Source organism: Rissa tridactyla, chromosome 4 (genome assembly GCF_028500815.1).
Source record: "Rissa tridactyla isolate bRisTri1 chromosome 4, bRisTri1.patW.cur.20221130, whole genome shotgun sequence".
In the NCBI taxonomy this organism is placed as follows: domain Eukaryota; kingdom Metazoa; phylum Chordata; class Aves; order Charadriiformes; family Laridae; genus Rissa; species Rissa tridactyla.
In genome coordinates, this window is record NC_071469.1 from 64,138,495 (window position 1) to 64,154,662 (window position 16,168).

Below are 16,168 nucleotides of genomic sequence, written 5' to 3' on the forward strand. Positions count from 1 at the left end.
GAAGTCATAATGAACAAACAGTCCTCTGCTTCCCATGCTAGCAGAATTGTTGTAGACCGTTTTCGGGAGGGGGACAGGTATAGCTGAAAACGGATTGAGGCCTCAGTATCCTTGCCAAAGATGACTTCAACTCAAAACTAGTTTTGGCCTCATTTCACTCTTACATGAGCAGAAGCAGGCGCATGCGTGCTTGCTCTCCTTACTGCTCTTGCCCCCTTTTTTTAATCTTTTTTTCTTCCTTCACAGAACGCTAACAACCCAGTCCTGAGCGAGATGACGACATTAAGAAATTGGTGGGTATGTATAATGACTTGTTTGAAGCAGACTTCAGTGTCAGCCTACAGTGCAGTGGTTATAATCAACTGGAAATAAAACTATTTAAAATAGTTTTGGGGGAAAAGACATTTAAGTTATTTTCCCAGGTTTTGGGGGTTTTTTTGTGACATTTTGAGATAATTTCATGAAAGCTCCTCGTTTTATATATTACATCAGCTCAACAATTTGATATAACTGTACATAATGAAAGGAAATTGCAGGCTATGAAATTTTCTTTAGACCTTTTAACATTGTTCAAATTCTTTTGCCCCTGCATAGGTTCTTTAATGGCAGAAGAACTGAATATCATGTCAGCAACTGACTATTAGTTCTTGGCAGAAAGGCTTGCATGGGCATTTGTGACAACCTGGCAGTGAAATAATGGTTAGAGTTGGCTGACTTCTATAGAGAGAGAAACTTAAATGAGCTCCATCTGAAAGTAATTGCTTCAAAATACAAAATAATGATGGGAGAGGGAGAGAGGAAAGTGCGTGTGTCTGTGTGCGGCGAGGGGCGGGGAGGATCCATCCCTTATCTCTGGATGGAGAGCTGTAGCTGTGAAATCAGTAGCCGTAGCAGAAGCCTGGCTCCACAGACACAGCTCCTCGGCGCGGCGTGCTGGCTTAGGGGCTGTGCCAGCTGCCGGGTCTGGAAGTGCTGCCGGAGCCTGGGCAGTGCTACTGGAGGCTGAGGCCGAGGCACTTCAGTATGGAGCCAGTCTATCTTCACCCATATCTGAGCACACAGTGTGGATGTAAACTACTGTACGGTACCACTACTAAAAAGTGCCAAATTGTAAGCTTTGACTTTCCTAAACCACGTTGCTAACTTTGCAAGCTTAATTGCATCACAGTTATTGTATTAGTTTAGTTTAATATCCTGGAAATAAACCATGCTTTTTTTGCCACCATGGTTGGGAGGAAGCTGTTGGCTTGCAACAGGGACTGTCTTTCTCTGAAACATAAGAATGCAAAGCAACTTGCTTCATAAATTCCTCTGCCACAAGATGGGGAACATGTCACCGGTGGTGACAAGTGTAGAAAAGGCGGGAGAATGCTCACAGCCTGATCACAAATCCCATTTTCTACAGGTAAGCATGACAGAAATTGGCTAACGGCTGGGCGATTTTCACTGCAACCACACACAAAAGTTGTTAGTGTTCAACAAAACCCCTTACAATCACACTGAGCTCTCCTCGACATGCCCTTCCCCCTTCCCCCCTCCAGCACTGCCGTAACTCCTCCTTTCAAAAACCAGTTCCAGGGTGGGGATTTGGTTCAGCATTTCGAACTAGTAATAAGCATTAGTTGGTTCAACTTTGTGTTCTTCCTCCAGCAAATTACAATCCATTGCAAAGGAAAGGATCTGTGCCACCGAACACAGGCTCCACCTTCTGAATTTTTAATCTCTTGCTCCGACAAGCAAGAGAGGGGTCCTGCTGCTTCTGCCACTGTTGCGTTAGCATGCGAATAAGCTGACTTACACAGGAGTGGAAGGGTCAGCACTGCTGGAATATACAGCTGGTTGCCCCCCACTAGACACACAGATAGTCCCTGCAGACATTGGCAAAATTTTAATGACAGTACTCAAACTGTACAACTGAGAAGCAATGGCACCGCAGACTGTACACAGTGTTTCTCTAGCCATTGCCCAAGTGTCAGTTTCATTTTAAAGATGAAGCTTATAAAAATGCACAATTCTCTCCAAAGATACTGTACACTATTCAGCAGGTTAAAAATGGAAAAAAATCTTTCATTAAAAAAGTCATTATATTATTTGTATACATCAGGGATAGTCTACATAATCATGTTCACCTAGAAAATATGTGCATTATAAACCATTTCCATGCAATGCAACAATCTCTTATTTCAAAGGTAGTATAAAAAGACAACACAGCAGTCCTAGCCGCTAGAACACTATATGTAAACCAAAACAAATGTGCATCCTTTTATTGAACGTGTCAGATGAACAAAATACAGTAACAAAGATTCAAAAAGATGTAGATTTTTTTTTTGTTTCCACCAAGTGACTACGGTACCAAAAGATACAGGTAACGTGAAGTGTGTGCAATAACCATTCGAGGCAAAGTGCCTCTTCAACTGCTTGTTTGCCGTGCTAACCCGAGACAGACTGCTGTGTTTGACTGTGATGTAGTTTCTGCATCTAATAACTCAGTATTCAATCACCTTGCAAGCTTAAGAGCACCGCACCTATAAAATAGTGTTTCTATTGCATCAAAGTATAAAGTGTGTTGCTTACAGTTTAAAAATCTATAGAAAAAGTTTGTTTTCCATACAAAAATGCTGAAATTTTGTCAAGATATATATTTTAGGATGTGAAATTTAACACATTCCCTGCAACAGGGAAAGGAGGCTATAAACGTGAGGCTGCTTTCTAAGTTGGCGGAGGCCCATTGATGTATTGCAGCATGGGATGGAAAGAACGGGCGAAGTTGTTTCTGCGGGTGCAGCTGTAGTCTTCCTCAGAAAACGGAACCATGCAAGCCAGGAGCAACAGCAGTAGAAAGAACAACTGAAGAGGTAAAGCTGCTCGTAATACACGGTAAAAGAAAGAGGGAGACCGAGGAATTACGTGAACAGTTTCTGGATGGCTTTCACCTCTGCAAAGGAGAAAAAACAAAAGAAAAAAAAAGACAGTTTAGAATTTGAATTAAACAAATTGTATTCTCGCCCTCTCTAGGGTTCCCACTACCCTTCCAAGATGCAAGTATAAAGGAAAGCCACCAGTCAAGACTGATTAGGCTCTTCCTTGCCTTGGCCTTACTGAGATCTATCCTTTGAACAGACCCTAATGGACCGGGGGTGAAGTTCTCTCTTTGTCCTTCATGGTCTGTTTGTAATAAGTGGCTCTAAGCTGCAAGTTTCTTTGTCCAGGTATGCTGGTGGAATTAAAGGAAGATTTAAAATGAAAATATTCCCCCATTTGGCACAAAAAAATATTTTCTCAAGAGTAAAGACAAGCCAAGGCTGCACATCAGTGCAGAGGTCTAGGAGCAGGAGTGCTAAAGGAAAACCCTTCACCAAGGTGCAGCCCAGAACTGGTAGGTAGAGGAGACACTACAGGTAGGCAGAAATCACCTCCACCTGCATGTCAACCTGTGAGGAACAGCTGCTCAGGTTTCTGCTGGCACTCAGCTCGCCTCTGCTGTTTTCACTATCCTTCAAGAGATCAGGCTAATATAAAATAATACCTTGTGCTGCTGCTGGTTTTGCCATCTGCAGTTCTCCTTACAGGGATCTGTTGAGAGAAACAGCTTTTAGGTTTCAGAAAGTACAAGGAATTTCTCTTTCTCAAAAAGACAGTTGCAGATTGAAAGTCCTGTTGTAAATTCTGTAACAAGGTACATGCATCTAAAAAGTAGAATGATTACATTTGAGGAAGTTTCAGGCTAAATATGTCAAAATATGCTATATGCTGACAGCAAAATACTAGGAAAAAAATAGTTGCCTTCCTCCCAGGAGCGCTGGATTTCACGGCGACTGGATTATAGACTCCTGAGCCGAAGTCATTTGGAGCTAGCAGGCATGCTCTGGTACCCTGAAAGGTAACCACACCTTCCTCTTTAAAATGTATGTTCAAAACTCAAAACAGATGAAGCGCAAAGAGCCATCTTTCATTGCCTCTCTGTAGGTGCGCAGCCCGTTGCCTCTTTAGATATACATAACCAGTGGCAAGCAGGCGATCCAGCTCTCCAGGAATGTTTTACTATGTGCAACCCGAAGGAATTATGATGGACCAGGTGTGTACAGGTATTAACTTGAAAACACCTCTGTCCGACAGCTCTCAGGATAAGCAGTGCATTGCAATGAACTATAACTCCTATGTGTTTGTTACACCCTCCTAGCCTGGCACTTGGTATGGATCATAGGATAATTCAGGTTGGAAGGGACCTCAGAAAGTTCACCCAGTCCAACCTCCTGCTCGAAGCAAGGTCAGCTATAAGCCCAGACCAAAAGCCTTACTCAAGTCTTTATCCTTCTGCTCTTCAAACCCCTCGAGGACGGAGACGGCACAGCCTCTCTGGGCAATCCATTTCAATACCGCACCAGCCTAGTGGTGCTGAAGTTTTTCCTATAGGCAGACTTAATTTTCTCTTTTCAGCTTATGAAGGTGGAAGTACTTAAGTTTTAAGTCAGTCTTTTATAAATACCTTTACTCTTAATGTTATTACTTTTCAGTAAGAAAGATCCATGAACAAGTATTTAAAGTCTGACTCACCAGATCTCCTTGTATTGTTTTCAAGTCATGTGAAACTTGTTTATTAAGCTGTTTCAGTTTGCATCCAATTACGTGGACCTTCTCACCAGCTTCAACGTAATCACCATCTGATTTAAGCAGCAGGTAAGCAGTGAGTTCTTGAAGTGAGTTTACTTTAGGCTGTTGTTCCAGCAGCTCTTTCTCCAGTTGCTTAGAACAAACAAACAAAAAACAGTGCAACAGACTGTTACTCTCAACTTTAAGGATGTTCTCATAAGAGGAGCAACTCGGGAAGGCTTTAAAGAACAACTCAACTTGCCTGAGAATCTGCAATACGCAAGAATGGCTATTACAGCTACATAGGAAACGAAGTTCTCTTAAGAGACTGGTTGTACCTGTTTGAACCAGCATTTAGAAATAGTTCAAGCAGTAATTAATCCATACAGAAAAGACATTAAATCTTGGAAATTTTAAGTCTTACTCCAGCATGAAGACTGTTCATTCGGAACCTAATTATGATGCATAATTATGCAAAAAATGCCTCATATAGACACTTTACTCCATCCTCCTGCTCCAAGTAGGGCCAACTTCAAAGTCAGAGCAGGCTGCTCAGGGCCTCATCCAGCCAGATTTTGAGTATCTCACAGGACTGAGATTCCCCATCCCCTTTGGGCCCCTGCTCCCACACCAGGCCACCCCATTCTGAGAAGTTCTTTTTCTTCAGAGTCAGAGTTTCTCTCAGCTCATTTCTCTGACTTGTCAAGGTCCTCCCAAATGGCAGCCCTGCCTGCTTTCCTGTTCTCCCTTAAAAGTGCAGAGGGAAATAAGACGGAATTTGCAAAGTCACGGCTGTATCATCTAACCACCTTCACGTTAAGGTAGAGCCTGTACTTTTGCAAGTTTTTCAAAAAAATGGATGCCAAACAATACCTTGTACCCTCAAGAAGTTTACATATTGAATCAAGGGTACTCAAGTCTTTTTCAAGTTGTGGGCTCTTGCAGTAGAAAGGCAAGAGCTGCAGGATGAGTCCTGCAATCAACACAGCTCAGCTTGCTTTTCTTAGCAGCCTTTGTAACTGAGAGTGTCAATCTATATATTCTCAAGATCTGCATTCCACTTCTTGAAAACTGCTAGTCTAAATTACATTTTGCCCAACAAAGAACCCTGTCTCACTCCTTCAAGCTATAAAGTTTCTTTCAATATCAGACAATACAAACAGTCCATCACAGACTTCTAAAGACCGGTAAGCCAGTCTGCAGCCAGACTGGATTTAACTTATCCAGGCCAATTGTGATGTCCCGACACCTTGTGAAATCCATGTCTTAGTGGGTGCTGGCTCTTTTAGACACCTATAGAAAGCCAGGCTGTCTGAAAAGGGGATTTACAGACGGCTAGGCTCCTCTTAAGAGAATGCAGAAGAGAGGAGAAGTGAAGCTCTGCTTCTTGAAGAGGTCAGACACCCAACTCAAGCCTGAAGGGAAACACCTCCCTCCACTCGCGAGGCACCACCGAACCTTTCCTAGTGCTTGGTGCCTAAACCAGGTTGGCTGATGGAATCAGAGTCATCCTTACAGGAGTCACACACTGGAGCACAGTCATTCTCCCTGTCGTACACACAAGGACATATAAGCTCAAGCATGCTCTCAACACGCCTAAGAAATCCCTCTGTCCTGCAGTGTCTTGTTTGTGAGCCTGACCCCAACCAAGTGTGACACCAACCTGACCAGTAGCCTCAGGATTTGGGTGACTCCATGCAAGGCTGCTGGCAGAAGGGTAGCACGCAGGGATTTTGCACTCCCACAAGTGTTAGGAACACTTGCTCTCTCAGAGCTCAACCTGAGACATTTTGTTACCCGAGTCCTAGGGACCTAGGGTAACCTGCTCGTTCAACTTGCAGACCTGACTTAGTCCTACTTAATTTATGTAAGCTGAGAGTCATAGCAAGCAACATAACATGACCATGCATGCTGACAAATGTTCACATTATTGTCTCTCTAACTGTTCTATTACTTGGCTGAAGATTAGCAGAGACTGAATTTATTTTGTTTCTCATCTTTAACTAATACATACTATTGGATGAGGAATCTGCACTTGCTAAGTGAAAAAATGCAACTGCACATTTTGAAGTGATGTATCCTTCAACTCCAGGACAAAGGTGCTATTTAGAGCTAAGTTTTTTTGCAAACGCTATTGCTATAAACCACAGCTTTAGAGCAGACCTTTTCCAGCCTCCCTGTTGGAGCTACAATTTTCCCCACATTAATTCAATTAAAAAAAATAAAATCAGTCTAGATTTGTAGTCTGTAGACCCGGCTAATTTTCAATCTGTTTCTGTTTCGCATGGAGAGGAATGGCACAGAACAAGGAAAAAAATGCCAGTACCACTGCTCAGAATACCCAGCCCCCCAAGAAAAGACCTGACCCTAGGCATTTGGGGAGTCTAAGCCTTCATTATTTAGCTTTTTTCTATGTTTGTTTCCTAAAACAAAGGCCTAAAAAGAGAGGTTTGGGGTTGAATGTTTTGTTCGAGAGACAATAAAGTGTCTCTGCAAGAAAACAGAAAGGGAGAGGGTTTTATTTCAGCCTGGCTGCCTGTTGTACACAGGCACATTGCCTGCAAATCTCTGCATATGAAGACAGAAGCACCTTGCTTAACTACACTCTTTAGTCCTCTTAGCTGAGAACAGCTTAGCTCCTCTGTGGAATACGCACATTGTTACTCGCATTCATGCTGCCGACAGACCCTAGGAGCACAAAGACAGTGATAAAGAGCATCAGCATCTTGAAATCCCACTTCTCAGTATGCCATAACTTACTTTCAATTTCTTGACCCTTTGTTCCAATGCTTGCATGCTGGCTGGTTTCACTTTTCGCAGCTCTTCCAGCTCTTCTTCAGTCTTATCAAGCCAAGCAGAGACGTCACTGAGATCTGAGTTCAGCTGCTGCCACGGCTGCAATTTCTGTTTCATCCTAGGTTTATTTCTGAGGTCTTGAGCTTGGATGAGCTCCCACCTATCAATAATGCCTGCACATGACAGAAGAACAAAAGTTTAAATCTTAAGGTAAAGAGTGCATAAAACAGATGCAAGGAGTTTTATGAGTAAATAATTCTCCAGTCTACTTAAGGCCAAATAATTGCTACTACATTACTACTGTTACCCAGGCACATTTTTTCTTGAGATTCTGCAGTCTCTAAGTTTCATGTTACTGGCCAAGTTATCCACATACTAATGCTACACAGGATTTTAATCACATTAATTGAAGACGTTTTTATTTACCTGGAAGAACAGAGCAAATCTAAGGAGACTGAATTCAGTGAGCCTAGTTGCAATTTGCTAGACACCAAAATTCACCATGGGACAAAGTACGATCCAGCAGTTAGGACTTGGGTTTATGTTTCATCAGTTCAGTGCCAAAGAAGATGGAGATGCCACCTGTGTGATCACTAACACTAGTTCTGGAGGCACATCTAAGCCCATCTCAGATGTGTTCCTACTCATCCCATGTATGGGACTCAACCCCAGTCCATTTGTGAGATCAGAGACATAAACTAAGTAAGCTGGTGCACACAGCTGCAGTCTTCTTTTTATCTCAGTTCGCTTCTGTGATTGCAGTACAGATGTGTTCTTATTACAATCTCAAGCACCTGAAACCAGGAATGAGGTCCTAAAAGGTTAAGAGAACCAGCCTGTTGGACTACTTGGAAGAAAGGACTGCAGCGAGGAGAGTGAAGAACAGAATACATTACCAGCTTTGACAAAACATTTCTGTAAATGGGAGCTCTAGCACCTTGTTATATGGAGTACCAATAACTGAGAGGATGAACTATAGCAATCTTGTTTTAGACAGAGACACACACCACTTTGGTTTGAAATCTGATTAGAAGTCTCTGAAGTATTCAGTATCACGCAAAAGTGAAATTGTTCCAATTCGTTCCAACTAGCAAAGAGACAGAAGTATATTACCAGTGATAAAAACCTCAGTTGTGGCAGAAAATGTAAAAGCTTAGAACAGCAAACACGGGTTGGACAGTACCAGGTGAGAAGTCAGCTCAGCAAGTCTTAGCAAAATACATTAACTTCGAGGACAGAGGTTTAACTTTGTAGACTGATGTTCTGACATCAGTGCTTTGTCTTCCCCAGAGCCACAGAACAAACACCACAGCACCAAAGCCGCTCCTAACGCTCTGTACCTGACTGCTCCTCTGCAGCTGCTATATTCACCAGCTCTTGGTCACCTTGGGGTTCTTCATCACTCATGTTAGCAGATGTAATTTTATCCTTGCTGCTGCTGCTGCTGCTTGCAGAGCTGAGCTGCTTCACCTGGAATGACATTTTGATGGATGAGCACTGCAGGTCAACAAGCCATCAAAGGTCAGTCTTCATTTGTGTTACTTTTGGGTGGCTGGGCTGCCACTGAGCTCCTGCATGTCAGATTTAGCACTGGGCTTCTGCATCTTTGCTAACAGTTTATCCTGGCTCTCTCTGCCTTCTCAGTAAACAAACACGTACAATAGTGACGCTAATTATTACAAGACTGGACATGGCAAATTAATTGCTTTTGCACTACGTGTACCAGACAACATTTGCTAATGTTCTTTGTCGGACTCATGGTCTTGGCAATATTGACTCTAAGGCTCTAAGACTGGATTAATGATAACAAAAGCAGCCAGACACCAGTACCATCTTGTGCGTGAGAGAGTGCTGACAAGTGGTCCAGATCCACTGAGCTTGCAGCTGCTGTGGAAGCCATGGCTGGCAACTAGCCACCAAGACTGAGGTAACAATGAACAATAGCCATTTTGGCACATTTTTTAGTGCCCAGAAGCAAGGGGGTCCTTTCTGAACCTCGTGACACAACAGGAGTTGCACATTAGAAAAGGACCCTTCAAATCGGTCTGCTTAGGAAAGGGAGAAATGTCAGTATCAAGGGAGGGTATTCACACCCTCTCCTTGAGGGGGTTAAATTCTCCTAGAGTTCTCCTATGACAATAGAGGAAGTTACTCCAGACACTGACTCTGATCAGGAGCCTAATGTGGTTGTTCTGAATTCCTTTAAAGAAGCTTTCCTAGCGAGTGGACAGAGACTTTTTCACTGGTTACCTGAGCCACCAGAAATAATGTCTAAGTTTGCATAAAGTGAACATTCCCCCCACGACAAATCTTTTCCTTGATGCTGGAGGAGGGAAAAGGATGGAGTTACACAGGAACAACAAACAGACTGTGTAGTATAGGCTCAGTGCCCACAGAGCCCCCAACTCACGTAGTCTGGCTTATAGGGAGTACTTGTCTCCGGACCAGACAACACATTTCCAACCACCTCTGCCTGGTTGTATCGGTGTTTCCTGCAGACCGGGCTATCTGGAGAATGCCAAGGACGAGCTTCTGAAACAGATTTTCCTGAAACAAATAAAACCAAAGCCATATGCCGTGAGTGCAAAATCCCATCTCCACGAGGAAGCTGTTGCTTTGTATTAAGTTAGAAAGCGCTCTGAGTAAAATGGCGTCAAGTTATGGCATAAAAATGACAGTTTTGCAGCTTTCCTTGCAAAGCATGCACATTTGCAAAACATCAACAGTGTTTCAAAGGTAATGAGATGAGAGCCATGCAGTTATGGGACATTCCGTTTTCTTCTGGAAAATGCTTGAATACAGGTATGAGTATTCAAAAAATACATGAAAAAGGCTGCACTGTGGTTTTGGAAAGTTCACATCCCAACGATACTATCACACATCTGTAATGCATTTCAGCAGGGACAAGTACAGACAAGTCCTGATTTGGAGAACATTTGTTCTGGATTTAACAGACAGGACGCACACGGTTCTGTCATGCACAAACCACAAAAAATACTTGCAGAGTTGGAACCATTTCCTTCAATAAATATGCAAAAGTTAAAAACAACCAAAAAAGTGACACTACCCAGAGCAAACCACCAAGAAAGTACCAAAAGACTTTGGATCAATGCAATGAAATGCACATTAACCACCCTTGGCATTTACCAGGCAAAATCTAAATGGTATGTTCTTGACTGCTTTGTAATGTACATGTGAATACTGCAGCATAAGAGCACCATGACAGGATGAGACATGGTGTCCACACAAGGCAGGAAGTCAGACATTACATATGAGAGAGGTTGAGGAATATAGCGTGCAGCACAGGGAGATTGCCATGTTCAGACACATGCATTAGCAGGTGCCTACCAGAAGATGCTTTCAAAGTTTTTGTGGTCATTTTAAGATATGCCTCAGGATTTTCAGTGATTTCTACATCTGAAAAAAGAATAATGTCATTTTCCTCACTAGTCAGTATTTTCCAACTATTAAAAACAACTGAAACAATGAGGGATAGCAAAGACAAAGAATAAAATAAGAAGTTTCATCAAGCATTCTTAAAAAAGTAAGGTTTCTAAAAACCTTATGTTTCTGAAAATATGAGTTTGGTTTAGACAATACCATTCCCTTCATCAAGAAATCTATGAGATGAGACTGCTCACATCTGTTATAGTACTTGAAAACCAACCAACAACATGGGAGCAAGACCTCAATCCCCCTCCCTTCCCACACAGGGACATCCGGCAGTTGCCTGTGTCAAAGCAAACAGCTGGCAATTGGTTCTCACCTGACAAAGCACTGTAGTATGTTGCTTCTTCTTCATCTTCATGAGAGGAAGAACCTCCCACATCACCTGTGTGATCCCACTCAAGTGGGATGGAGTCAACACTGATAGGGGTTTCACAGCCTGATCTTTCATGACCTTGAGCAGGGGGTATAAGGTGGCAGAGGGACTGTGGCGAAGAGGGCTCCTCGCTGATGGCCTTCTTATGCCAGGGATCGTTCTGGATTTCTCTGGAGTCTTCTGGATCTGTCTCACTTTCAGAGGTCTCATCTTCATCGTCTGATCCCTAAAAATAAAGAACAATTATTGCTTATTATTAAGATTTACAATAGATCTATGCAGCTTAATGAGATAATGATTGAGCCACACAGTACTACTGGTGACTGGTTTGCAATCAGCTGCATCAATTGAAGACCATATGACAAAAATTAAAGGGAAGCATCATTTTTGCCTCCTTTCTCTTTTGCCAAAAGAATCCTCACATCAGCAGCTACCTCCCCTCTTTCAAGCCACTCCACCACCACCATAACATCTCTCTGTAGTTTGCAGGGAGGGGTACCCAGTTACAAATGGACTGCACAGGTCAGCAATGAAACAATGCTCAGGCAGGTAGGTACTCATAGATGTTCACGTTACTTCCTCTTCCTGGCTTTCTGATAGATGCTCTTTCTTTTTGAGCCAAAGCAAACTGAGAATCAGCTAAATGTTCCCAGTGAAAAGTAAAGAGCATGCTGTTCCCCATTCAGAGTTCCCACAAGAAAGTGGACAGATGGAGCCTCACAAACAAATCCATAAAGAGATATTCTAAGCACATTATTGAAATTAAAGAAAACAAAGTGATATTAAAAACACCAAAAAAGCTTTTGAAGCCCTCAAACCACTACTATCTAAATATTAACTCTGTGAATTACTTCCATGCTATTATCCAGATTCTGCACATGGAGACCCAACATGAGAGGCGTGAGGAGACAAGGCCGGCAACAAAGATTTAGCAAAGCTGGCACAACTACTGAGGAGCTCCTGACCCCTTTGAGCTCAAACCACTCAGTCAAGCTGCTACAGATAAGCAATGAGCACTGCAGTTCAAACACCAAAATCTTGCCAAAGCATCAAAACAAGCGTCACTTCTTACAGGATGTCTTGAAGTCAGTCTTTGATGGAACCGGGCAACTCGCCCAAACACTTCCTGACAGTATCGATGAAGTTCTTGCAATTCGCCTTCAATCACAGTAGCATCCAAAGGCTCACTCTTCTGAATCAACTGCTCTCCAAAAACAATTAGCTGATCAATCTTATTGGTGTTTAGCATTATTTCCTGCTGGAAACCCTATTTGGAACATACAAGAAAAATAATTACTTCTGCAACGCCCCTTTCCAGCCTAAGGTTTGTCCTTTTTTTCCTCGCTCACTGCAGTGAAAGAAAAGCAGCAATTGACATCGTTGTCTAATTTCGTTTGGCAAGTATCTTTTTACTGAAGAGGTTCAGAGGTTTGTTTTATTAGCAGGATTACAGAGTGGCATTTTCCACCCATGTGTACATCTATGTAATTGCAGTGTCCTGAGCCTGCAGGCAATCACAATATGAGAGTTCAGCTAATCAGAGTTTATTTTTCTGTTGGGTACACACAATCTTTTTCTCAGTAGCAAAGAAGTTTGACTGTTTGGGCCTACAGAACAGTAAATCTACATCCCAAAACAATTAACAGTGCAGGGGGAAAGGAGGAACAAGCATATGAGCAGGTAGCATAGAACTAGTATGTTCTTTAGAATAATTGCACACACTTGCTGTCTTATTTCTGTTGGAAAGTCCTAGCTACAAACAATGCGCTCAGAGGAGAGATCCTACCCTAATGCCAAGTGAAAAAAAAATTCTCACCAGAAAGGAATACCTGAATTTAGGAATGTAGCTTTTACTGTTACCCTGCATGCGCTACTTTCCAGGCCAGATATCACTGTCACTGCCACTCAGTGTTAGGAGAAAATGGCAGAATAGAATCGAACTTGAACACTGAATCTGAATTTAAATACTGTACAGTTTAATCTTGATTCAGAGGATAAGTCTTAACAATTTGGTGGCGTCTTAAAACAAATACAGACCTACAGAGATTTGTTGGCTATTGTGAAGTTCCAGAAAAGTAGACGATTTTGTCAAGAGAGGTCAGCCCAATATATTAAACAACTGCTTTATAAGGATACGTACATTTAACTGGCGCATTTTGTCATCAAAGTTACTTTTTGAGAAGTGCTCCACGTTTGTCAGCTGGAGGTCCATTTCTGTGAGCCAAACAAGGATGCTTTCCCTCGTCCCCTCAAATTCATCCCTCCGATTGGTGAAGTGCTGAATAGGAAGAAGGGAGACTGTTATATGACTGTAGCTACCAAAAAAAATGGTCACAGGAGCTCTCTGAAAACTGTTTTGTTTCGGGACTACTGTTCCCCTTAAAGGCCTTCAGAGCACAAATGGTAGCATACCATGTATAAAAACTGTGCCCTTCCTGCACAGTGATGCTGCAACTATTCGTATGGGAGAGGGAATAAAACAGCAGCAGTGCAAGATGCTTCCATAAAAAAAACATTCTTGCTTCCACACTGTATACCTTCTCCCACGTCATTATACCAGTGTAACAGTCATTTAGTTTAACATCTAATTTATTCTCAATTTAGAATAAAGGCAGACAAAGGAAGCAAGCCCCATCTCTAATTAAAGTAATTAAAACTATGGTATTAAAATCAATAAAACAATGGAGAGGCTGGATCACGGATGACCATGACAGTGTAACTAATGCACCATTTGGCATGGCAGCCAGGAGGAGTTCTCTCTGCTGCTGTCTCCTACAGAAGCTGCTACATGCAGCTTGTAGTGCCCCAGTTCTCCTCGGTGGATTTACTTTTTCTGAACAGGATTATAAAAAACACCAAACACACCACCTCCTAACTGCACAAATCAAATCCCATCAGTGCTCTCGCAACCTCATCTACTGACTTTTGGGATCTAATAGTTTTCCCTGTCAACTGCTCTCAGCACTGCTGCATTTAAAAATCAAGCAGTGCCAAGTTTCCCCCGGGGCACAGCACAGAATATCTCTCCAGGGATCAGTTTAACTCAACAAGCAGGACACTTCAAGTAAGTGTCACAAATAAACTCTTCGACAACATTCTTCCATCAGGCAGAGCACAGCAAGAGCTGGTGACAGCAGCATGCCTCTCCATCGCGTCTCCATGTTTAAGGGAATCATAACTTGCCATAAAGTAGAGCTGCATTATAAACTCCAAACCGTATCTGCACTGGGGTCCTTCTGCCTCTTATTTATGGAAAGGTGCAAGTGCATGAACACATCCACCCATGACAGGACTGGATAAGAGAAGAGTGGGATAGGAGCAGTAAGGCCTGCAACACACCTTCCAAAATCTGTACTCATTCTTCCCTTACGCCTTTTCAGCTACCAGGAACCAAGGACATGTTTATGCCATGTCCTTGGTGACCTTTGCAGAGCTGCTTTCCTACACTGATAACTCAAGACACAAACCAACACAAGATAATTGCTCTACTATGTGTTTTGCCCTTGGGTAATTCCTACAGAAACTTGCAAGCACTCCTCACTCTCTCACCCCACCGTGCAACTACCTTAAGTCTCCTCAGAATAGCAGCAACTCGTTTCTGGAGATTATCCCAGCGCTGGTTGCCTTCATGTACCATCTGCTTCAACTTGCTGGCTGAGTCGGTGCGGTTCTCTCGGGCAAGGCGCCTGTACTGCTTATTGATCAGCTCCAACTGAGTGAGTCGTTCGTGAACGTGCAGTTGGAATGCCTGCAAGGCAAATCAAGGAATTCAGTTCCCTTGCCAAAAAGAGAACGTATATGGATGATACTATCCATCAAGAGAGATGATGATGCCCTCCCCTTAAAAACAGACCTTCCAACTGCAAAATTAAATCCTGAGAAGAACCCGTATTTTAAATCATCTGCTCAGACTTAGGTCATTAGGAAAAGGAATGGGGGGGGGGGAAATCAACCCACAAACATCTCCTGCCTATAAAAAGCAAATCTTTAACTTATAAGCAGGATCTTTTCAGTTCAGAGCATTGGATTCTCCACGTTAAAAAACATTCTGGAGACAAATAAATCAGCTAGATACCTAGGAGCCACACACCAGCCAAATTATTTACGTACCCTATACCACCACCGCTGAACTGGTGTTTTTCAGTCATCCAGGCATCTCACACAGACAGTAAGTATTCAGCAGTCTGACCATTCAGCCTGCTGCTGAGCATAAAAAAAATGAAGTTAAAAAATTCACCTCAAATTTCTTCAGCTCCTCCTTTGCATGTGTGTACAAAACCTCTGAAGAAAAAGGCTTCGCTGCTATCCATTCAGATGATTTCAGCCAATCTTCAAAGCTTGAATAGTCGTCCAAAAACCTCTGCCACAGGCGCCAGGTTTCCTCAATTCTGAGAGGGAGATGGAAAAATGGAAAGGTTTTATCACAACCTAACTACTAATTTTGGAATTTTTTTCTTTTTCAAAATTCAGTTTATGGCAAAAGCTGCAGTGTTTCTTCAAAAGGATGCCACAGGCTTCTTTAGGAGGGGTAAGAAAAAGAAACTTACTTCATTCGCCTTTCCATAGACATGGCGCAAATATTTCTCCACTGTCTGTCCAAACTCCTGGTAGTCTGCTGGATGGAGTCACACTCTGTCTCATTAGCACATGCGTCCGAATCGTGTAGCAGGACTTCACAAATATTAAACACTGATTCCACCCCTGCGGTGTGTTGCTCTATGTCTCGTTGCAGATCCTGCCATTGGCAAAAGAATAGCTTGAGTAGAAGAAAACACGCGCAGTAATATTCAGACATACTCTTTCAAAATGCTGCAGAGGATGGGGAAAGAGCAATTTGTGTGTCGGGAAAAGCTTATTTAGCTTTAGAAAACAGACTTGCAAGATGAGCTGTGCAGATGACAGGCTGACAGGTCAGGACAGAACTGCCATGCAAAAAGGGACTGTCCAGCTTTGGTTTCT

General features: G+C 42.6%; 1 protein-coding gene across 7 annotated transcripts in view; it reads right to left on the bottom strand.

Annotated features, from left to right (window-relative positions):
- Window positions 1–2,065: 2,065 nt before the first annotated feature.
- The window catches only part of SYNE2 (spectrin repeat containing nuclear envelope protein 2), a 195,512-nt gene continuing 181,409 nt past the window's right edge, over window positions 2,066–16,168 (bottom strand). For 6 of the 7 annotated variants that reach the window (XM_054198076.1, XM_054198074.1, XM_054198078.1 and 3 more), the window contains 13 exons: window positions 15,757–15,944; window positions 15,447–15,597; window positions 14,775–14,957; window positions 13,350–13,487; window positions 12,282–12,476; window positions 11,153–11,435; window positions 10,735–10,803; window positions 9,797–9,933; window positions 8,727–8,856; window positions 7,351–7,559; window positions 4,555–4,743; window positions 3,527–3,573; window positions 2,066–2,935 (listed from right to left, as the gene is read on the bottom strand). In XM_054198076.1, coding sequence (XP_054054051.1) covers window positions 2,710–2,935; window positions 3,527–3,573; window positions 4,555–4,743; window positions 7,351–7,559; window positions 8,727–8,856; window positions 9,797–9,933; window positions 10,735–10,803; window positions 11,153–11,435; window positions 12,282–12,476; window positions 13,350–13,487; window positions 14,775–14,957; window positions 15,447–15,597; window positions 15,757–15,944 — 2,145 coding nt within the window. In that variant the 3' untranslated portion in view covers window positions 2,066–2,709. The remainder of the gene's footprint in view (window positions 2,936–3,526; window positions 3,574–4,554; window positions 4,744–7,350; window positions 7,560–8,726; window positions 8,857–9,796; window positions 9,934–10,734; window positions 10,804–11,152; window positions 11,436–12,281; window positions 12,477–13,349; window positions 13,488–14,774; window positions 14,958–15,446; window positions 15,598–15,756; window positions 15,945–16,168) is intronic. The other variant, XM_054198077.1, reaches the window with a different exon arrangement.